The following is a 23,872-nucleotide window of genomic DNA, read 5'->3' on the forward strand; positions in this document are numbered from 1 at the left end:
CATTCAATTTATATGGCCTGCAATATATATTATTGGGGCTCCTATAGATTCAAATTGGACTGCAAATTAAAAGTCAAGGTCAATCTATATTTCCAGGTTCTTGGCATTTTAAACATTATTGTTGCTACTATTTGTTTGAAACATTGTTGGTAATGAATTAAAGCTGGAGCAAATCGTTTGTCTTTTATAATTATATAATTGCACAGTTCGTAGGGCAGAATTATGAATTAGTGTTGGCAAACTTCTTAGTATTAAATTGATCTGAAATAATAAGTGCCCAATTGCATTCTCTAGTACAATTTTGAAAATCAGATTATCAAATTTGCAACGATAACAATAAAAATTGCCAAATGTTTGACGAAATGTTAGACTATTGATTAGCAAAGGAAAATTGATGATTGTTAAGGATATAGCCAGCTTAGGTTTTTACACTTTGACCTATTCAATGCACACGTGGTCAGCTTCCTCTATTCTCAAAATAAACACAATCAGAAACAAAAAGACTGCTTACTCCATTTGATGGAGATCTTCAATAAAACAAAAACCATGTAGTACTGGCCGTTGAGTACCTCCTAGTTATGAGTAACACCCAAAGACAGCTCTTTGAACATCGGCAAAAGATGAAAAATAGCTGCTTCTCGGGAGAGAAGCTACACAGAGAAATCTATAGAGAATTCAATCAGATAATTTGAATGAAAGTATACAACACAAAAGCCTCAAGCTGAACCACACAACCAGAACTCGCCACCTCAAGAATTCAGTTAAGTCTCAGCTAATGTTACACCTTCAGAGGATGAGGACATAGGTATGCCTTGACCTATAGAAGGTGCCAGATAAGAATCTTCATCATAAAAGTCTACCGAATGTAATTCTCAGCAAAATGTCTTTGGGATAAAATTCTGAAAATTTGTGAAGAATTCCACTAGAAAAATAGGAAAAATATTTGCTTCATCATTGTATAGTCTACCATTTTTATGTTTGGACCTTTGGATCTTTGCTAGGTTATTTGGTAAAGCAAATCTCTAAAGTCTAAACCTCAGTACCCTCGTGTCCTTCCATGCCCAAGGTTGGGGAAGATGTAAATACTTCTTCCAATTATAGAATATAATTTTAAAAAAGAAGATATAATTGAAAAATTACATGTATAAAATTAGTGACTTCACTAATCTTGTCAACTGCATGGAACCAACCTTTCAATCTGAGGACCCTACACCAGATGATTGCACTTGGAATGGTGACATTCTTCCTCCCACTAAGGGGTTGCCACTTATCTCAATCTTTACTCTGAAGATATGTATATCTCTCACTATCATCATCTTCCTTGTATGCACAAAATCTATACTCACCTGCGTGGAAATGAACTGATGTCCCTCTGATCTTAATAAAATATTCTTCTTTTCAAATTACTATGTTAATACCATAAACATGATCATCACGACAACCAATAAATATGAGGCCACCAATCATTACTGGTGATGAAAATATTTCCCCTGGAAGTTCCAATTTTGTTAATTCATGACTAAATAGGGGCTGCATGTTCAGGTTTTGATTTTTATACTTGTCAGCCACATCTGTAGGAAACTTGTCAAGATTATCATTCTGCACTTTGCCTACAGTCTGGGTGAGATTACTATCATACAATGACACATTGTGTCCTTCAAAAGTGTTGATATCAGAAGCAGTTGTGACATTATACCTTTGGGCTGCATCTGAGTCGACCTTCAGGACATGAATTGTTCCCAAGGAACTGCAAACACATACTAACCTGGGATAAAAAGAAGGGTCACAGTATTAGAAATTATATAACTAAATAAAATTACAAAGACTTGTAAAACACCATAATCTAATCAATACTTGTGTAATCAGCAACGTCAAGTCAAGACAGTACATGGATACCTATATACTGTCTCCTGTTGATTTTCATTCTGTGAGACCAATCCAACTGTCTCATCAACATAAGCAGATGAAGTAATGGGTTCCCCAATGAAATGCTTCCATAGACAATTTCCTTGCTTCTGCATTCAACGAATATGGGGACTCCTGTCAACTTGCTGTTTTGGAATCAAGGACGAAACTCAACCAAATAAATGAGGCACTATTGTACTAGTCCTGTCAGGAACCATGCTAAGGGAGGAAGAAAATTTGAAACAGGTTATAGTTTTGGGAGAAATGCAAAGGATCTTGAATTTGTATGTTTCATTGTTATGAGACAAATCCAAAAACATCCCAGATCTCAATTCTTTTGATAGTCAAGCACTTTCAAACAACGTGTTCCACAATCATATTCCAGCATTACAGTTTAAAAAGGAAAAGTAAGACAAGTTTTAAGAGTATCATTTATTCCATAGCTACAAGTAAAAACAAGTAACTTCATAAATCTAACGTGCAACAGCTTAAATGATGCTGCCAAAGTTAGAATCTGTGTTCATTGCATGATCTGTTGAAAACTTGAATCATAATGACAAGGAAGTACTGGAACTTCCAAAGAGTAGTGGTTTTGATATTGAGAAATATGACCCCTGAAGAATATGTATCAAGTTTGTCATAGTTTTGAGGCAGCAATGAAGAGGTTCTGCAAATGGATAGATCTTCATTCTTTCACACAAAATACTTGAACTTGGGAATCCAACATTGTGGCATCAAACAGATAACAAAATTTCGCACCTTTCTACACTTTCTTTTTGTGATTTTAAACATCAATGCTAATAATCTCAATAGAAAATGCATCAAAAGGAAACTAATTTCTGTTTGACAATTTATAATGTTTGGACTCTGATTTCTTGTACAGTAAATGACTGCATATTGGATGGAGAGAAGCTCACCAGATGGAAAGCATACACAAAACCATCTCTCGAACACACCAGTACCTGTTATAAGAGGAAAATATGTTTAGAAAAAAACTGTAGAAAGATAATAAAATAACCATTATTGCCAGTAGACAACTTTGATGCTGACATGAGAAACTAAGGAATTTCCAAATTCAAATGATTTGTAGTCCAGTTTGTTGTTACTTTCATTATCATTCCATAAATAGCACACAAAAAACATGACACCTACATAAAATAGTGTTATGTCCCCAAATTTTAATAAATTGACTTAATTAAATTATCTTATTAAGTGGACCCAAAAATTGAATAATATTATAAAGGACTTCTTTAATGAATTAATTTAGTTAAAATAAAAGGGGGCCAGAATAATAATATAGTGATGTCAGCCTATGGTAACCTTCTAGAAACTTCTTGGATGCCTTTCTAAGGTGATGGTTGGCAGCGTAGAAAGTGTTGTGGAATTTTATGTTTCAAGCATATCTGCAATTCCAGTTGGAATTGGATATTTGGTTGTATGCAGTTTCAGAGGTGGAAGATCCTCCCTAATCTGTATCCACAATTTCGATGGGCATTTCCCCTCAGCTTAGTCTGTTGTTGGAGAAATCACTTCCGATATTTCACATGTGCTTCGTTGTTCAAATTTGTGAAGTCTTTGAACAAAGATAAATTCGTGCATAGAAATTTAATCTGAGTATACAGTCTCAAATTGGAACTTGTTCATTTCTGTGGTTTGCCATCGGTGTCGATGATATATGTTCATTTCTCAAAGATCATTTTGCAATTGTTAATTCATATGCAATATCATTTTGGCATCAAATTCCTAAGACAAGAATGTTAGTTCTGTGCAAACCGTATGGAAACAGAACCATAGTTGTCGTACAAAGAACATTCTGTACAATGGAGTTCATAGGGAAGGCATATGGGTAGTTGCCATATGAGTAGCAACTTTGGAACCATATGGGTAGAACTGAGTGGAGAAGATTAGTCACCATACGGTTGAGGACAATACAGTAGCAGACTGTACGAAGGAAGAAGAGTTGGCTGGTTGTATGGGTGGTCTAGGTGAACTCTATTGGTGATTTAAGGGGACTATATGGAGTGAGAGGTTTCAACACGGGTGTCTTCAACTACCATACAGGTATTTATGAGACAAATTGCCTTTGGTACATTGCAGTGGTATCAGCGTTACTGGTCTTGCCAGCTTGTCGGGAAATTCAGATGCGCTTAGGGAGCTAAAAGAAAGTCAGCAAAAGCTCTGCCATATCCTGGCAAGAGGACAAAAACAGTTTGGGGAGACACTCAAGTGCATGACAAATGGAAGAATGAAGGGTGACATGTCACACGCACCTCGGTCCAATAGAAGACATATGATGTCGATTTCCCCTTTGAGGACCAAGCAGCTGGAAATGCATCTGCTCACTTTGGCTGAGTCACTGAAGCAAATCGAGTAGGATAGGGTTAATGGTGGATGGAAAAAAAACATATCTCTCAAGGACTACATAGACCTACAAATGAAGCATCCATCCTTCAAGGGTAATATAGTGTACAGCAATAATCTCAGATGGGAGATTGACATTGAGGTATTTAACACCATGAGCTCTACAAAGAATGAAGTCATGCCTACAACTTCACTACAACCACAAAAGGGTTGGGACAAGCAAGAATAAATAATTATCCCTCCAAATGTAATACATCCAAATCCTCAAGGAAACTAGAAAGGTGAAGAAGATGTTTGCACAAATTTTATCAAACAAACACTCATCAATCGACTTGATGGAAATGTAGGCTCTAATAGTGGCCCTTCAAATAAGAAAGCTCTACTAGTGATTGACCATCCTCATGGAGATGCAAACTCTACCAATGATCTATTGCAAGAACAATCTCTACAATTGGCCAAATATGGAGTTTACCCTTTTCTTGGGCATGAGGTGTGCATGATTGCAATCTCTTTATATGAGTTGTTTCTTCATGAGAAGAAAAAGTTGCTCTTGAGCTTTGGGGTTCCAAACCATCATTGTTAAAAAAAGATTGATTGGCACGATAGCATGAAAGATTAGGATTTGAGCCTCGATGTACTTGATGATTTGCTTCATTGGGAATGTCATGACTTCAAGCATGGCAATGCTTATATCAAAGTGGAGTAGCGAAAGTTTGATGGAAATCTACTCTTTTGGCTTACATCCAAGTGCATGCATGTGATCCTGATATAGCATGGAGATTTAAACAGATATAGCTACCAATGTCCGCGCATGATTTAGGATCATGGAGTTTGTAGATTGCTTGAGGAGAATAATCCTTGGGCCAAGAGGACTATAATGTTCCCAAATTTTAATAAAGTGACTTAATTAAATTAATTAACTAAGTGATCCAGAATATTAAATAATATTATAAAGGACTCCTTTAATTAATTAATTGAGTTAAAATAAAAGGGCGTCAAAATAATAATATAATAATATGATGATGTTGGCCCATGGTAATCTTCTGGAAACTTCTTGGAGGCCTTTATAAGGCGAAGGTTGGTAGCATAGAAAGTGTCTTGGAGTTTTATGTTTCAAGGATATTTGCAATTCTAGTTGGAACTGGATATTTTGTTGTATGCAATTTTGGAAGTGGAAGAACCTCCCTATATTGTATCTGTTGTTTTGGTGGGTGTCATCCCTCACCCTAGTTTGTCATTGGAGATATTGCTCTAGATATTTCACATGTGCTTCATTGTTCAAATTTGTGAAGTTTTTCGATAAAGACTAGTGTTACACGGGGACTCGCACCCCCTTCCCAAACCTCTAATTACCCATCCCCAAGACGTCCACGCACTGGGTACTCACGTACCCAAATACCCCCACCTTTGCCATTCCGCAACCATGTTGCCGCTAGAATGGGGTCTTGGATTTCTATTTGAATTTTGATTTTTGAATGTTATTATTGGTTATGTAATATGTTACTATGTTGAATGTTGAATGGTTCTAGTTCATGTTGTAATTTTTCTATGTTCAAGTATTTTAATTTGGTATGTTCTATTGAAACATCATTTCATAACAAGCATTTCAAGTTCTATATGTATTCTATACAACACCCTTCCCTACTTCATCCTCCCCTTGCCGCCAGTCCCCTCGTTGTCCCCTAGCTGTCCCAAAAATCAGGCCCATTTTCCCCCTGTCTCAGAAACTTGTCCTGCCGTACCCCAATACCGGTGCTACATTGATAAAGACAAATATATTCATAAAGCTTTAAACTGAAAATATACCCTCAAATTGGTTGTCACTCATTTCAGTGGTTTTCCATTGCTGTCAATAGTATATGTTCATTTCTCAAAGTTTATTTTGTGTTTGTTAATTCATATTTGATATCACTTTGTGTAATAACTCCAACCGGTTATAACTTCGTGAAACACCAAATTCTTCTCTAGTTCAATTGTTTGACATTTCGTTAAACACTTTGCATGCAAGCTTTGATACCAATATAATATCCCTTGTCCAAACTGACTGGTTTTAGCTTAAGGAATATTGTCAAACACTTGTATGTTGCCTTTCTCTTTTCTGGTTTTTTTTGTGTTTTAGCTTGGTTGATATAGTTTGAATGATGCTAAGAAATTTAGAATGTTCGCAAATGGTATTACAATACCTCTTACAATGAACTAACATGCAAGTGCAATTCTTTTTTTGTATTTTCAATGCATATACATGGAAATTAGATATGGAATGCATACCTACAACCAACTGACATTTTGACAAACAGTTGGCATACAACTATTATGCTGATCATATATGATATTAGTTGGACATTTCGTCAAACAAATGGTATGCAACATATATCTCCTTTATTGAATTCATTCCCATGTACAACATTGTTATGAATTAATTACAATAATAGATAAGTTGTCTATTATTAGTTAATGGTTATCTTGTAAATATCTTAAGCTTTAGTTTGCTTTCGTTTTTTGCTTTCTCTAGAATAGAATGTTTCTATTTTTTTTGATCATTCTTTTGTATAAATTGACCTCTCGGTCTCTGTTAATAACAAGCAAGTATTTACCAATTACCTCGTAATATGGTATCAGAGCAAATACTTCGATTTTTTTTGAAAAAATTATAATTTCTATTGAAATTATTTGTTAAGTTTTTCCGAAATTACTTCTGGTTTTAAACAAACAACCCAGCTAGGGTTTCTGTTCGTACACCCAATCACAGCTAGGGTTTCAATTTATGCATTTGTTTCTTGAAAAACATGGGTTATCGCCTTTGGTTTTTTCTGTTGTTTTGAGACAGCTTTCGGCCACTGCTACCCATGACTGAACAGACAAGCATTTTTATACATCCTAGCAAGCTTGCGGAGTCTACAGGGCCTAAAGTCATGCGTTTTTTGGCTTAGACTCCTTCTTATGCAGTCTTCTCTGGTTGAGGGTCTCATTTTGAAACAAAAATCGAACATTTTTTTATCAAAATCTGCCATTTTTTCTGCACATTTGACCTTCAATCCGACTGCTAGGGTTTTGCTTGAAACCCTAATTTTTGGGGTCCGAAATTTTTTTACTTGCAGATTCTTGGTGGATTTTTCGAGAGCTCAACTAGGTTCTCGTCCATTTTTCTAGGTGCCTCGATTTTCGTGTCTCAATTTTCGAGCTAGCAGATCCAAAAAAACAGTAGATTCTTTCTGGGTTTTTTGAGCTCTCTTCTGGGTTACTCTTTGATTTTTTTGGGTCTTCTGTATTTTTGCCTTGAAGAACGTGCCTCCACAGATTTTTACAGTTTTTCATTGAAATACGTGCCATGGCATCTTTGACAAATATTCTGCTCGAGCATAACTCCAAATTCAATGGTCGCAATTATGGAACCTAGAAGTAGCGCATCATTGCAATTTTTGAATATCGGAACACCAATCAACTTGTTCTGGGTGTTATGCAACGTCTGACTTCTCCGAGTCCTGATCAAGATACATGAGATTCAAATAATCGAGAGGCAGTGATGCTTCTCAAATTATCCGTGGCTGATGATCAGCTTTCTCAGATTCCATCCGGCAAGACAGCTGCCAAAATTGGACACATCTGAAAAGTCTTCATGAGACTTCTGACAAGAGCAGAGCCTTCTTTCTAAAAAACACCTTGTTTTCTATTGTCATGGATAAGCACACCACGCTCCAGGCACACTTGAATCGGATTTAGGAAATCCGTGATTAGCTACTTGTCATTGGTCGCAAGATGGAGGAAGAGGATATTGTGGTAATCACTCTTCGGAGTTTACCAAAATCCTATGAGCATTTTATCAAGACTCTCAACATCACATCTGTTGGTGTTGATCTAAAGTTCACTAATCTCTGCACCCTGCTGCTTCAACAAGATCGGTGGAAACAACAGTTCGGTAGTAGCTCCAGTTCCACCTCCACTGAGCAAGCCTTTGTTGCGAAATCCTTTCAAAAGGATAAGGGCAAGTTTCAACAACCATCTCAGCAGAAGTCTTTTGCTCCAGCATCTGATGGTACTCCAGCATCTGATGGTACCAAAAAGAAGAACATTTAATGCAACTACTGCCACAAGTTTGGTCACATGAAGGTTGAATGTCGGAAACGCTTAGCTACCCAGTCTAAGCAATTAGGTTCGCAACTCAAAGCGAATAGTGTAGAGCACACTGAGCAAGTGGAATCTTCCTTTTACGCCTTCATGGCTAAAAGACTTGCAGATCATGTGAAGTCATCTGCCTGGTACATTGAATCAGGTGCCTCTCGACATTTCACGCACTGCAGAGACTAGTTTACTGACTACCAGCCTTATTTAGATTCTGCTATTTTTGGTGGTAGAGAAGGGTACACGGTTGTTGGTAAAGGGAACATTTAGATTCAGTCTATTGGGAGGAATCTCATATTCCTTGATGTGTACTACGTTCCAAGGATGGAACTAAATCTACTCTTAGTCAGTGAGTTGCTACGACATTCTCCACACTTGGCAGTCTCCTTCAATTCATATCAATGCACCATTACTGATCGGGCGACTAAGTCTACTGTTGCAGTGGGTCTTGAGGATCATGGTCTTTTCAGACTTACTGATTCTGGTGATTCTCAGGACTTAGCTATGGCTGCTCGGCGATCTTCTATCAGCACTCTTTGGCATCAGCAATTTGGGCACTTAAATGTACATTATCTCTCATAGTTTGCTCAGGATGAGCTTGTTCTTGGTTTGCCAGAGATTCAGAGTCAACACCTTGGAGTTTGTGACGCATGTCAAGCTGGGAAGCAACATTGCACACCTTTCCCCAGTGGCAATTCTTGGTGAGCTTCTTAGGTACTTCAGCTTGTTCATGTCAATATCTGCGGCCCCATGGCCACTCCTGTTCTTGGGTACAGGTATTTTCTGTTATTTGTAGATGATTTCAGTAGAAAAATGTGGGTGTATTTCCTTAAAAGGAAATTAGATGCATTTACTGTATTTCAGAAGTTTAAACCCTTAGTTGAAAAAGAGTTTGGGAAATCTATTATTACTCGTAGATCAGACAATGGGGGGGAATTTTGTTTTAATGCTTTCTCCAGCTTCTTGGATACACATGGCATCCAACGCTAGTTCACCACACCCCACATGCCACAATAGAACAGTGTAGTTGAACATTGGAACAGGACAATCACCGAGATGGCTAGTTCCATGTTCGAACATAGACATGTTCCGAAGGAGTTTTGGGCAGAAGCAGTTAACACTGCAGTTTATTTGTTGAACCGGTCACCCACAGTGGCAGTCAAAGGTAAAACTCTGGAAGAGGCTTGGTCAGGTCGCAAGCCCAGAATCAGTCACCTGAAGGTTTTTGGCTCTCTTACTTTTGTTTGGATCCTTGATGTTTCACGCACCAAGTTGGATGCCAAGAGTCAGAAACTGATGCTTGCTGGATATAGCATTCTTCACAAAGCCTACCGCTTGATTGATGTTGAGATATCTCCTCTCATATACAACCGTGATGTAGTCTTTGATGAGCAGCGAGGACCATTCATACCTGTTTCTCCTGTTCCTGATCCAGCAGACCAGCCTATGCAGGCTCATGATTTGGGAGTTTGGCTTCCATTAGGTCCACCTGATGGGAGGGCTCTAGTAGCTCCTGCAGCTCCAGTTATTCTAGTGATACCTGTACAGACACCTCCGGCTTCTCCTGCAGGATCACCTCGCTTTGTAGATGCTTCACCTGAGTTTGATCCAACTTCTTCTGATGAGGATCCTACTGATCAAGCATCTCCTAGTACTACTGTTGGTCATTCTCCTATCCGGCCTAAGTGGTGGGCTAAGACACTTGCTGATCTTTGTGATGATGAGCTCATTGATGGGAGAATTGCTCGGAAAAAGAGCAAAACTACAGATTCTGTTAACTTTGCTCTTATGGCCAACATTCACAGTGTGTTTGAACCTCAAACATATTCCGAGGCTAAAGGAATTCTAGAGTGGGAACATGCCCTAACATCTGAACACCAGATCCTGTTGAAGAACAACATTTGGGTCCTTTCTGATCTTCCACCAGGGAAGAAATCCATTGGCTGCAAATGGGTATACAAAATCAAATACAAATTAGATGGTACTTTGGATAAGTACAAAGCTCATTTAGTGGCGAAGGGCTTTTCTCAGCATTGATTATGAGGAGACCTTTGCTCCTACTACAAAGATGAGCACCATCAGATTAGTCCTAGCCATGGTAGCACAGTTTGGTTGGAAGGTCCATCAGATGGATGTCAAGAGTGCTTTCCTGAATGGTGATCTCCATGAAGAGGTCTACATGATGCAACCTCTTGGTTTCAAGGTTGCTGGTAAAGACCATCAGGTTCTCAGATTGGTAAAAACTCTCTATGGCTTGAAGCAGGCCCCTCGAGCATTGTACATTAAGATTGATAAGTACCTCAGTGATCAAGGCTTCAAGAGTTCTTCAGATTCAAATCTATACATCAAGACTACTGACAGTGACATCATCCTTCTGGTTATCTATCTAGATGATTTGATCATCACTGGCAGTTCGGCATCTTTGATTCAGGGAATCAAACATAACTTATGCCAATCTTTTGCTATGACTGACTTTGGGCTCATGCATTATTGCTTAGGTGTTGAAGTTTGGCAATAGTCTTTTGGTATATTCATCTCTCAGTCCAAATATGCTAGGGCCTTGTTAGACAAATTCCGAATGCAGGATTGTAAACCTGCATCTACACCTATGGAGAAAGGTCTCAAGTTATTAGCAAAGTCTGATTCTCCTTCTGTTGGTGATACTACATACAACCAACTAGTAGGCAACCTCATCTACCTCTCTGCTACTAAGCCTGATATCAGCTTCGCAATCAGCTATATTTCATGCTTTATGATAGCTCCTAAGGCTGATCATTGGATGTCAGCAAAGCATGCGCTTCGTTATGTGAAGGGCACTTTAGATTATGGATTTCTGTACTCTCAAAGTTCTAATCCTAAACTCAGTGGGTTCAGAGATTCAAATTGGGCAGGCTCTGTTGATAATAAAAAGTCAACATCGGATATGTGTTTAGTTTGGGATCCGGTGCAGTCACATGGACCAGCAAGAAGCAGTAGGCAGTTTCTTTCTCTTCTACAGAGGCTGAATACAGAGGGACTATTAAGGCAGGATGTGAAGCTGTTTGGCTTCGTCAGATGCTTGGGGATTTGCAGATGTCACCAGCAGGACCGACTACTCTGTTTGTTGATAACGAAGGCGTTATCAAGTTAGCACAGAATCCAGTCTTCCATGAACAAACCAAGCATGTGGATGTTCATTGTCATTACATACGACAGCTAGTTGAAGACGAGACTATAGATCTGCAGTATGTTCCTACCTCAGATCAGACTGCAGACATTCTCACCAAGCCTCTTGGTCCTGATAAGTTTGTCAAATTCAGAGGACAACTTGGTGTGTTCGATAGATTAACCATTAAGGGAGGGTATTACAATAATAGATAAGTCGTCTATTATTAGTTAATGGTTATTTTGTAAATATCTTAAGCTTTAGTTTGCTTTCGTTTTTTGCTTTCTCTAGAGTAAAATGTTTCTATTCTTTTTGATCATTCTTTTGTATAAATTGACCTCTTGGTCTCTGTTAATAACAAGCAAGTATTTACCAATTAAATCGTAATAGAATTTGCCAAGACAAATGGGCTTACAATAATGACTACAACAATGCCAAATCTAGCCTAAGATTACAATGCTAACTACTAATAGTTGCAAGAGGAACTTGATAATAGTGATGCCAATGGATGGAAATGAAAATTGCAATCGGAATCAAGCATAAATATTGTAGCGTAGGTACTGTAGCAGCAAGGAAAAAAAGATTAATAATGGCTGCCAAAGATGAATCTTCAAGTCTACATTCGATAGTCCTTCAATATTCTTCAAACCCTTCGACTATTCCTTAACTTTAAGCACAAGTAGAACTCCAGAATGAAGCTCTCCTGAATGCCAAATTCAGTGGATATTTCACCACCTCAAATGGTTACAACACTGAAGAATTGACGCTCTCCAATGGCTAACTAAAATCAGAAACCCTTAGTTTCTTCTTCCAAGTTCATATCAAATGCAATTGACAATAATTAGATGCCTAACAATGAAGCTCTCACTCCTATTTATTCTTTTCCTTCACCCTTCTAGAAGGAAATAGAATATTATTTAATTGCACTCTCTAGAAGCTTCCCCCTTTCCAATACAATAATTAGTTGTGCTTCTAGAAAATTAAATTAATTAAATATAAAGTCACCTTTAGATTTATTTATTTATTGACTTCAATTTAATTTATTTCTCCACTTAGCCTTCAGAGAATGAAAAACTAAGAACTCCATTGAGGGTCTAAAAGATGGGGAACATTACAGTCCGCCCTCCTTGAAATTGCTTGTCCTCAAGCAATCCAGCAACACAATGAACTCCAACCTCCACTTGGATCCCAAATGAAGTAGTATGTTACACCCTTGTCAACATTGAACCAATTGCATACCACTAACGTCATCAGGGCCAACAACATAACTTGCAGTATAGCACTCAAAACCCTTGTTAATGATGTAGGAGTTAGAATATTACCAGAAGAAAACCCCACAAGAAATATCTTCATCCTAGTCCCCACCCATATAATATATATTGGATTAGAATCCTGATCAACAATCCCTTGAAGAGATGTAGCTATAGGAGAACCATATGCACTCATGCCAACTATATCAACAATAGGTGTAGCCACGTCAAAATCTATGGACATAGGAACATTGCCAATTGCTGCAACACATAACTGAATCTTTACAGATGGTGAAAATTGAGCCCAACTCCACTCAGGTGAGTGATCAACATCAACTTCAAACAACGAATTGTCATAAGAGAATGTTGCATCCATGTTGAACATAGGATTATCCATGAAGTGAACATCAATGCTTTGTTGATTGATAGTATAACATGACTCTATCACTATATCACTCACCTCATCAACAATAACAAGTGTACTATCATTAGAGCACACATCTACAACCACATGCATACTGCTAAACTCCTCGTTGGATGGTTCAATTGACACAAAAGTGGCTGCTGATATGACAATATCCTCGCATGCTTCTCCCACTATCGCTGCATCGCCATCAAATACATGATCCAGGAACCTCATGCCAAATAACTAAATCATCTAACTTAACCTAACATGAAATTGCCTCCATATCCAATTGAGGTTTTGGTACAAACTGACATACATTTTCTTAATTGCAATTCTTGAGAGTATCTTGCTGTCTTCAAAGTATAAGATGGACATTTGAAAACACATTTTCTTTTCCCAATCTATGTTGTAGCTATTTATCTGTTATTTCCACCATGAGTTCTTTGTAATTTGATTTCCCTTCCGACTTTTGAGTTGCCTCTATGTTATAGATGTTGATGGATCTCTGTTTTACACATTTCATCTGAATCCCCTCTATCTTTGCAAGCTGAAATGATGCTCTCCTGACTGTTAGGATACTTTTGATTTTTATGTGATATTTAAGCTATCTCTCATGAAGTTCAAACACGGGCTCGTGACACTCATAAATGATTTTATTTCCTTCAGCACTAGATTCCAATATCACTGCTTACTTTTCTTTCATGATGAAATGCATAGACAGATAGAGTATGTAGTCATAGGGATAGGTAGTCATTGCTTAGATCTTTCGGGATCTAACATCAATTGCTTTCATGTTTTTGCAGTTACTGGACATCACGAAGCTCGGAGCTGGATTCTGCTGCGCCAGGGAAAAAAAATGCATAACCAGTCAAAGCAACAGGCAATGACTGGTTATCTCTACTCTTTATTTCTTTCATTCATATGTATCTGTTTGTGTATTTCCTTATGAAAGAAATTTAGTACAGTGAGCTATACTCGGCTTGTGCGAGATTTTTTCTATTCAGCATATTATTTCATTTCGTTGCTTGAAAACATCAATGTATATTTGAAAGTAAATAATACAAGGACATTTCTATTGTTTAACAAAAATGAAATAAATGGCAATTCTGTACTTTCATCATATGCATACTTAAATTTTACATGTGCAAAATTTTAGTAACAATCATCAAATGGATCATCAAATGTGTCCATATTATCTGCATAGACATCTCCTGACAAAGCCTCAACTACGGACTCCTGACTCTGCACACATGACTTAACGCTAGGCTATGAATTAGTAATACTAGCCACATCTACTGACTCCGCTGAAACACCCACATCACCAACATCATAGCAAGGTGACTCTATACGTGTCTCGGTCCCACCTGAGGAAGCAACTGCCTCCTGCACTGTAGCAACACCATGAGATCTCACATACAAATCTCCAATAATAATCCTGTCCTCAAGAGAGCTGAAAGTATTAGTAGTAACAACTGTCTTTGCACTAACTATAGCAATAGCTCTAGGAGCCTCAACCTACTGAAGCTTGGTGCCGCTATCCTCTATTGCCATTGACACAACCACATGTCCTTGTGAAATAAGTCCATTGTCAACACTGCAGATAGGACTATATAGGTATATTTGCATCGTGGACACCTATTGGGGAAAACTCAAGCTTTCTTCCTTGCAACCTCGATGCCAGCCTTCTAAAGGCAGAAATTATACAACTTGTTGCCCTCTTGATTGTCTCTGGATCCGACAAGCTTAAGTTTCTCCATATTCTCCTGCAAAGCATTCATCTTAGCTCAAACTTCCTCATTAGTCCACCGAATTCTAGAACTGTCAGTCCTCCTATGTCTGTCCATGGCTAGAAAATGCTAGAGTGCTGGTCACTCCAAATACATCAACAAATTTGACAATAATTAATATTTTCCTACCCCATAGGATGGCAAGAAACCGCTTTGATACCAATGTAATAACCCCAACCGGTCATAACTTCGTGAAACACCAAATTCTTCTCTAGTTTAGTTGTTTGACATTTCATCAAACACTTTGCATGCAAGCTCTGATACCAATGTAATATCCCTTGCTCAAACTTATTGATTTTAGCTCAAGGAATATTGTCAAACACTTGTCTGTTGCTTTTCTCTTTTCTGATTTTTTTGTGTTTCAGATTGTTCGATATAGTTTGAATGATGCTAGAATGCTTGCAAATGATATTAGAATACCTCTTACAATGAACTAACATGCAAGTGTAGTTCTTTTTGGTATTTTCAATACATATACATGGAAACTAGATATGGAATGCATATCTATAGCCAACTGACATTTTGACAAACAATTATTATACTGATCATATATGCTATTAGATGGAAATTTCGTCAAACAAATGGTACGCAACATATATCTCCTTTATTGAATTCATTCCTATGTACAATGTTGCTATGAATTTGCCAAGACAAATGGGCTTACAATAATGACTACAACAATGCCAAGTCTGATTTTGAATTATCATTTATAATAGCAAAATTATATGCCTAAGATTATAATGCTAACTACTAATAATTGCAAGAGGAACTTGATAATAGTGATGCCCACGGATGGAGATGAAAGTTGCAATCAGAATCAAGCATAAATACTATAGCGCAGGTACTGTAGCATGTATTGTAGTAGCAAGGAAAAAATGATTACTAATGGCTGCCAAAGATGAATCATCAGGTTTGCACTCGATAGTCCTTCAATATTCTTCAAACCCTTCAGTTATTCCTTAACTTTAAACACAAATAGAACTCCAGAATGAAGCTCTCCCAAATGCCAAATTCAGTGGATATTTCACCACCTCAAATGGTTGCAACACTGAAGAATTGACACTCTCCAATGGCTAATTGAAATTAGAAACCCTTAGCTTCTTCTCCCAAGTTCATATCAAATGCAATTGACAATAATCAGATGCCTAACAATGAAGCTCTCGCCTCTATTTATTCTTTTCCTTCACCCTTCTAGAAGGAAATAAAATACTATTTAATTGCACTCTCTAGAAGCTTCCCACTTTCCAATACAATAATTAGTTGTGCTTCTAGAAAAATTGCACTCTCTAGAAGCTTCCCCCTTTCCAATACAATAATAAGTTGTGCTTCTAGAAAATTAAATTAATTAAATATAAAGTCACCTTTAGATTTATTTATTTATTGACTTTAATTTAATTTATTTCTCCACTTAGCCTTCGGAGAATGAAAAGCTAAGAACTCCATTGACGGTCTAAAAGATGGGGAACATTACACTTTGACATCAAATTCCTACAACAAGATTGTTAGTTCTATGCGAATCGTACAAAAGCATAAGCATAATTGTCATACAAAGAACTTGTTGTATGGTTGAGTATGAAGGGAAGGCGTATAGGTAGTCACTATACACGTGGCAACATTGGCATCATATAGGCATAACCAATTGAGGATGTAGGTGGAGAAGATTAACCACTGCACGGTCAAGGACTGTATAGTAGCAGACTGTACAATGGCAAAAAAGTTGACTAGTCATACAAGCAGTCTAGGTGGATTGTATGGATGATTTAAGGGGGCCGTACGAAGTGAGAGGTCTGGACGTGGGTGTTCTCAACAACGTGTATGGGTATTTTTGGGACAATCCACCTTCGGTACATCACAAATAACATGTACGTTGCAGGATAACATCATAATCTAGGAAAAAATTCCGCTACTGTCTGATTTGAATTTCTTTTACTTTGATGAATTCCATCAAGAGATCAATGCACTTGCACATTTTCCTGTACATTAGTTGTTTGTGCACAAAGCCACAGATGAAAGATTTGATTGATAAAATACACATTCTAACATGCATCCAAACTAGTGTGAGGAAAGTCAGTTTGAATCAAATTGCACAATCAAGGCAGATAATGTTTTTGCTATTAGTTTGATTACCCATAAAATGGGATGCGAAAAGAATTTTGTCAGTAACTATAAAGATAGATTAAAAAGAGTTATGACATTTTCCAATTAGCATTGGCTGATTGCAATCGTCCATATACACCAATTTTGAATGAGTCATCTCTAAGATGCTATTGTGGGAGATTGATTACATCCTTACCACAGGTATGCCAGTTTGCCTAGCTATTTCTCTCAGGGGCATTCAACTACACCCAAGAGATTGTGTTACTTGGGCATGACTTATAATATTCTTACAACAATCAAGAATCTAACCGGACACTTTATTTATTTTTCCCTAAGACTAGGAATTTGGGTATAGCACCCACTATAAATTGTAGTCTATAGGGAAATTTTTTAAATGTAATTGGTGATGATTTCATGAGACAACCTCTGGCACCGCATGGGTTGAGGGAGGAGCTTGTGACCTTGTGCTTCACCATAGGAAGCTCTCACCAATGGAGCTAGGTCCCCATCTTTTGACTTAATATTGAATTTTAACTAATTACATAACTAAAAATGTAGTTTGTTAGAATGCCCAAGATTAGCAAAAATTGGGCACTAAGATTGAATTGTTTCCAACCAATTAGGAAAGGGGAAAACCACCCTTAGTTATTTTGAGCAATTACCACACTAAGATGGGGAAGCTCATTGATTAGGCCTCTTCCAATGCATAAATTTGTCTTTTATAGAGGTAAGCACTTTCGACCCATAGGTGTGAACCAATGAGGTCACAAATGGGGGACCTTATCCCCAATATAACCATTCAACAATTACACTCTAATGAGGTTTGGAACTTGGATGCCAAGAACAACACTACAATTTAAGTTTTAACCATTACATCAACGCCACTATTGGCTCTTCCAATGGATAAATTGACCATTAAAATTTGTAATATGTTTCCTCACAATATACAAAAGGTATTCACATTCTCTTTCTTAAAACCATTAGCCCAAGGCATTCATTCCAAGCCATTGACGAGGTTACTAACATATTAAAGATAAAGTTAAACATATATCCTCTGTAAAACTTATTGGACCTTAACGATTGTCTTATGGAGAAGCTTATCATTCATATAGGCTAACAATTTAGCCATGATCTTAAACGAGACTTAAGAAGTTATTATAGGTGTTCAATTTTTGAGCTTTTTTTCCCCTTAGGATATTTTGTAAATAGCTAAATGAATTCTCTATATATGAGCTCTCAAAATTTTATTTGAATAACTTCTTTTATTAACTACTAAGGAGTCTCTACCCACCCATTCATTTTTTATTTTCTTTTTAAAATTGAGCATTAAAACTATTATGGGCAACTAAATTTTTCTATGTCCCCATTTTAAATAGCATAGGTTTGTGAGTATTTAGTCCAACTTCTGCTTTCTCATAAGCTGCATGGTAAGTTTGGGAAAACTCCAAACTCCTTGGAGTGCTTAGGGTTGGTTAGTAGTGACTTTGGTTCGTTGAAGTGAGCTTAGTTAGTAGTATGGATGACTATGCCACTTTCAGAAGTGATTTATGACACTTGGGGTGCTCTCCAAACTTCTTACAAAAGTTGTCTAATTTGAGCAAGTGATTTCGTTGGTTCCAATCACCATCTTACATCTTTAGTATCATCTTGGTGTGATAAAAATTCATATTTGATGTAGTTATAGTGCTTTCTACAACTTGGGTAAGCTATTGACTTATTATTTAGCTAATTCACTTAACTTGTCTAATAACGATGAATATTAAAAGTGCAACTTAGTGTAGTAGCTCATTGTAAAGCTGTTTATGTTATATTTTAATTGGAAACCTAAGCTTTGTAATATTATTTTCCTAAAAGGTGTAATGTCCCCATTTTAGCTCACCATGGCTGCTGGTATAGATTAGCCTATCAATGGCCCTCATGTTGGATTCCTGTTGTAATTAGAAGGTTGCAACCAGGTAGGCCTTATGCCCGACATATTGCAATCAAATTCCATTAAATCTACATACAATTAATTGAATTTTTTCATTTCCTATCTGTTTTGTGTTATGCTTCCGTGCATTTACTCTTGCTGCTTGGTTTGGGACATCTCCAACCTAACTTGTCACTTGAAAAGGCCAATTTTCATTAAAACATTAAAGACTATGGTCAAATCAACTCAAAATGAGCTGAAATTTTAAAATAGATATCAAAATCCACTTTAAATATTAAATATAACTTTATTTTGTGTAATTGCCAATAAAAGATCACTTTTTGAGGCTTTTTAATCACGATGTGTTGTCACTTTGAAAAACCCCACCTTTTCCTTCACACTTGAGCTAAACAACTCCGTTTGAGGCCTAAGTTATCTCGAAATGTGCGGGACTGCAAGGGCTATTATCATAAGGCAAAAAGAAGACTCAAAACTATTTAAAAGAAGAAGAAAAACAAACAAAAGACATTAAAGTTAATAAAAAATAAGGTGTTCACAATAAGAGAAAAAAAGTTTCTTACAAACATTTGGGGATTAAAATTGACAAAAACCTTCAAAAAAAAATGCATGAGAGTACAATTCAGGTACGCCTTATGCCCGACATATTGCAATCAAATTCCATTAGATCTACATACAATCAATTGAATTTTTTCATTTCCTATCTGTTTTGTGTTATGGTTCCATGTGTTTACTCTTGCTGCTTGGTTTCGGACATCTCCAACCTAGCTTGTCACTTGAAAAGGCCGATTTTCATTAAAACATTAAAGACTATGGTCAAATCAACTCAGAATGAGCTGAAATTTTAAAATAGATATCAAAATCCACTTTAAATACTAAATATAATTTTATTTTGTGTAATTGACAATAAAAGACCACTTTTTGAGGCTTTTTAATCACGATGTGTTGTCACTTTGAAAAGCCCCACCTTTTCCTTCACACTTGAGCTAAACAACTCCGTTTGAGGCCTAAGTTATCTCGAAATGTGCGGGTCTGCAAGGGCTATTATCATAAGGCAAACAAAACACTCAAAACTATTTACAAGAAGAAGAAAAACAAACAAAAGACATTAAAGTTAATAAAAAATCAAGTGTTTGCAATAATAGAAAAAAAGTTTCTTACAAACATTTGGGGATTAAAATTGACAAAAACCTTCAAAAAAAATGCATGAGAGTACAATTCAGGTAGGCCTTATGCCTGAAATATTGCAATCAAATTCCATTAGATCTACATACAATCAATTGAATTTTTTCATTTCCTATCTGTTTTGTGTTATGCTTCCATGTGTTTACTCTTGCTGCCTGGTTTGGGACATCTCCAACCTATCTTGTCACTTGAAAAGGCCAATTTTCATTAAAACAATAAAAACTATGGTCAAATCAACTCAAAATGAGCTGAAATTTTAAAATAGATATCAAAATCCACTTTAAATATTAAATGTAATTTTATTTTGTGTAATTGCCAATAAAAGACCACTTTTTGAGACTTTTTAATCACAATGTGTTGTCACTTTGAGAAACCCCACCTTTTCCTTCACACTTGAGCTAAACAACTCCGTTTGAGGCCTAAGTTATCTCGAAATGTGCGGGACTGCAAGGGCTATTATCATAAGGCAAAAAGAAGACTCAAAACTATTTACAAGAAGAAGAAAAACAAACAAAAGACATTAAAGTTAATAAAAAATCAAGTGTTTGCAATAAGAGAAAAAAAATTTCTTACAAACATTTGGGGATTAAAATTGACAAAAACCTTCAAAAAAAATGCATGAGAGTACAATCCAGGTAGGCCTTATGCCCGACATATTGCAATCAAATTCCATTAGATCTACATACAATCAATTGAATTTTTTCATTTCCTATCTGTTTTGTGTTATGCTTCCATGTGTTTACTCTTGCTGCTTGGTTTGGGACATCTCCAACCTAGCTTGTCACTTGAAAAGGCCAATTTTCATTAAAACATTAAAGACTATAGTCAAATCAACTTAGAATGAGCTGAAATTTTAAAATAGATATCAAAATCCACTTTAAATATTAAATATAATTTTATTTTGTGTAATTGCCAATAAAATACCACTTTTTGAGGCTTTTTAATCACGATGTGTTGTCACTTTGAAAAACCCCACCTTTTTCCTTCACACTTGAGCTAAACAACTCCGTTTGAGGCCTAAGTTATCTTGAAATGTCCGAGACTGCAAGGGCTATTATCATAAGGCAAAAAGAAGACTCAAAACTATTTACAAGAAGAAGAAAAACAAATGAAAGACATTAAAGTTAATAAAAAATCAAGTGTTTTCAATAAGAGAAAAAAAAGTTTCTTACAAACATTTAGGGATTAAAATTGACAAAAACCTTCAAAAAAAATGCATGAGAGTACAATTTAGGTAGACCTTATGCCCGACATATTGCAATCAAATTCCATTAGATCTACAAACAATCAATTGAATTTTTTCATTTCCTATCTGTTTTGTGTTATGCTTCCATGTGTTTACTCTTGCTGCTTGGTTTGGGACATCTCCAACCTAGCTTGTCACTTGGAAAGGCCAATTTTCATTAAAACATTAAAGACTATGGTCAAATCAACTCAAAATGAGCTGAAATTTTAAAATAGATATCAAAATCCATTTTAAATATTAAATATAAATTTATTTTGTGTAATTGCCAATAAAAGACCACTTTTTGAGGCTTTTTAATCACGATGTGTTGTCACTTTGAAAAACCCCACCTTTTCCTTCACACTTGAGCTAAACAACTCCGTTTGAGGCCTAAGTTATCTCGAAATGTGCGGGATTGCAAGGGCTATTATCATAAGGCATAAAAAAGACTCAAAACTATTTACAAGAAGAAGAAAAACAAACAAAAGACATTAAAGTTAATAAAAAATCAAGTGTTTGCAATAAGAGAAAAAAAGTTTCTTACAAACATTTGGGGATTAAAATTGACAAAAACCTTCAAAAAAAATCCATGAGTACAATTCAGGTACGCCTTATGCCCGACAAATTGCAATCAAATTCCATTAGATCGACATACAATCAATTGAATTTTTTCATTTCCTATCTCTTTTGTGTTATGCTTCCATGTGTTTACTCTTGCTGCTTGGTTTCGGACATCTCCAACCTAGCTTGTCACTTGAAAAGGCCGATTTTCATTAAAACATTAAAGACTATGGTCAAATCAACTCAGAACGAGCTGAAATTTTAAAATAGATATCAAAATCCACTTTAAAAATTAAATATAATTTTATTTTGTGTAATTGACAATAAAAGACCACTTTTTGAGGCTTTTTAATCATGATGTGTTGTCACTTTGAAAAGCCACACCTTTTCCTTCACACTTGAGCTAAACAACTCCGTTTGAGGCCTAAGTTATCTCGAAATGTGCAGGACTGCAAGGGCTATTATCATAAGGCAAAAAGAAGAGTCAAAACTATTTACAAGAAGAAAAACAAACAAAAGACATTAAAGTTAATAAAAAATTAAGTGTTTGCAATAAGAGAAAAAAAGTTTCTTACAAACATTTGGGGATTAAAATTGACAAAAACCTTCAAAAAAAATGCATGAGAGTACAATTCAGGTAGGCCTTATGCCTGAAATATTGCAATCAAATTCCATTAGATCTACATACAATCAATTGAATTTTTTCATTTCCTATCTGTTTTGTGTTATGCTTCCATGTGTTTACTCTTGCTGCTTGGTTTGGGATATCTCCAACCTAGCTTTTCACTTGAAAAGGCGAATTTTCATTAAAATATTAAAAACTATGGTCAAATCAACCCAAAATGAGCTGAAATTTTAAAATAGATATCAAAATCCACTTTAAATATTAAATATAATTTTATTTTGTGTAATTGCCAATAAAAGACCACTTTTTGAGACTTTTTAATCACGATGTGTTGTCACTTTGAAAAACCCCACCTTTTCCTTCACACTTGAGCTAAACAACTCCGTTTGAGGCCTAAGTTATCTCGAAATGTGCGGGACTGCAAGGGCTATTATCATAAGGCAAAAAGAAGACTCAAAACTATTTACAAGAAGAAGAAAAACAAACAAAAGACATTAAAGTCAATAAAAAATAAGGTGTTTGCAATAAGAGAAAAAAAGTTTCTTACAAACATTTGGGGATTAAAATTGACAAAAACCTTAAAAAAAATGCATGAGAGTACAATTCAGGTAGGCCTTATGCCGGACATATTGCAATCAAATTCCATTAGATCTACATACAATCAATTGAATTTTTTCATTTCCTATCTGTTTTGTGTTATGCTTCCATGTGTTTACTCTTGCTGCTTGGTTTCAGACATCTCCAACCTAGCTTGTCACTTGAAAAGGCCAATTTTCATTGAAACATTAAAAACTGTGGTCAAATCAACTCAGAATGAGCTGAAATTTTAAAATAGATATCAAAATCCACTTTAAAGATTAAATGTAATTTTATTTTGCGTAATTGCCAATAAAAGACCACTTTTTGAGACTTTTTAATCACAATGTGTTGTCACTTTGAAAAACCCCACCTTTTCCTTCACACTTGAGCTAAACAACTCCATTTGAGGCCTAAATTATCTCGAAATGTGCGGCACTGCAAGGGCTATTATCATAAGGCAAAAAGAAGACTCAAAACTATTTACAAGAAGAAGAAAAACAAACAAAAGACATTAAAGTTAATAAAAAATCAAGTGTTTGCAATAAGAGAAAAAAAGTTTCTTACAAACATTTGGGGATTAAAATTGACAAAAACCTTCAAAAAAAATGCATGAGAGTACAATTCAGGTAGGCCTTATGCCCGACATATTGCAATCAAATTCCATTAGATCTACATACAATCAATTGAATTTTTTCATTTC

The 23,872-nt window shown here is 36.1% G+C and overlaps 1 protein-coding gene across 3 annotated transcripts in view; it reads right to left on the reverse strand.

Annotated features, from left to right (window-relative positions):
- Positions 1–665: 665 nt before the first annotated feature.
- LOC149552253 (AMP-dependent synthetase and ligase family protein) overlaps positions 666–23,872 on the reverse strand; it is a 329,479-nt gene continuing 306,272 nt past the window's right edge. For all 3 annotated transcript variants that reach the window (XR_016352887.1, XM_089787778.1, XM_089787779.1), the window contains 3 exons: positions 2,823–2,867; positions 1,897–2,015; positions 666–1,765 (listed from right to left, as the gene is read on the reverse strand). Coding sequence is in view for 2 of the 3 variants with exons in the window: in XM_089787778.1 (XP_089643904.1) it covers positions 1,399–1,765; positions 1,897–2,015; positions 2,823–2,867 (531 nt within the window). In the remaining variant the exon portion in view is untranslated. The remainder of the gene's footprint in view (positions 1,766–1,896; positions 2,016–2,822; positions 2,868–23,872) is intronic.

The sequence above is a fragment of the Cupressus sempervirens genome, chromosome 6 (genome assembly GCF_028749045.1).
Source record: "Cupressus sempervirens isolate cs-2001-9-10 chromosome 6, ASM2874904v1, whole genome shotgun sequence".
NCBI lineage: Eukaryota > Viridiplantae > Streptophyta > Pinopsida > Cupressales > Cupressaceae > Cupressus > Cupressus sempervirens.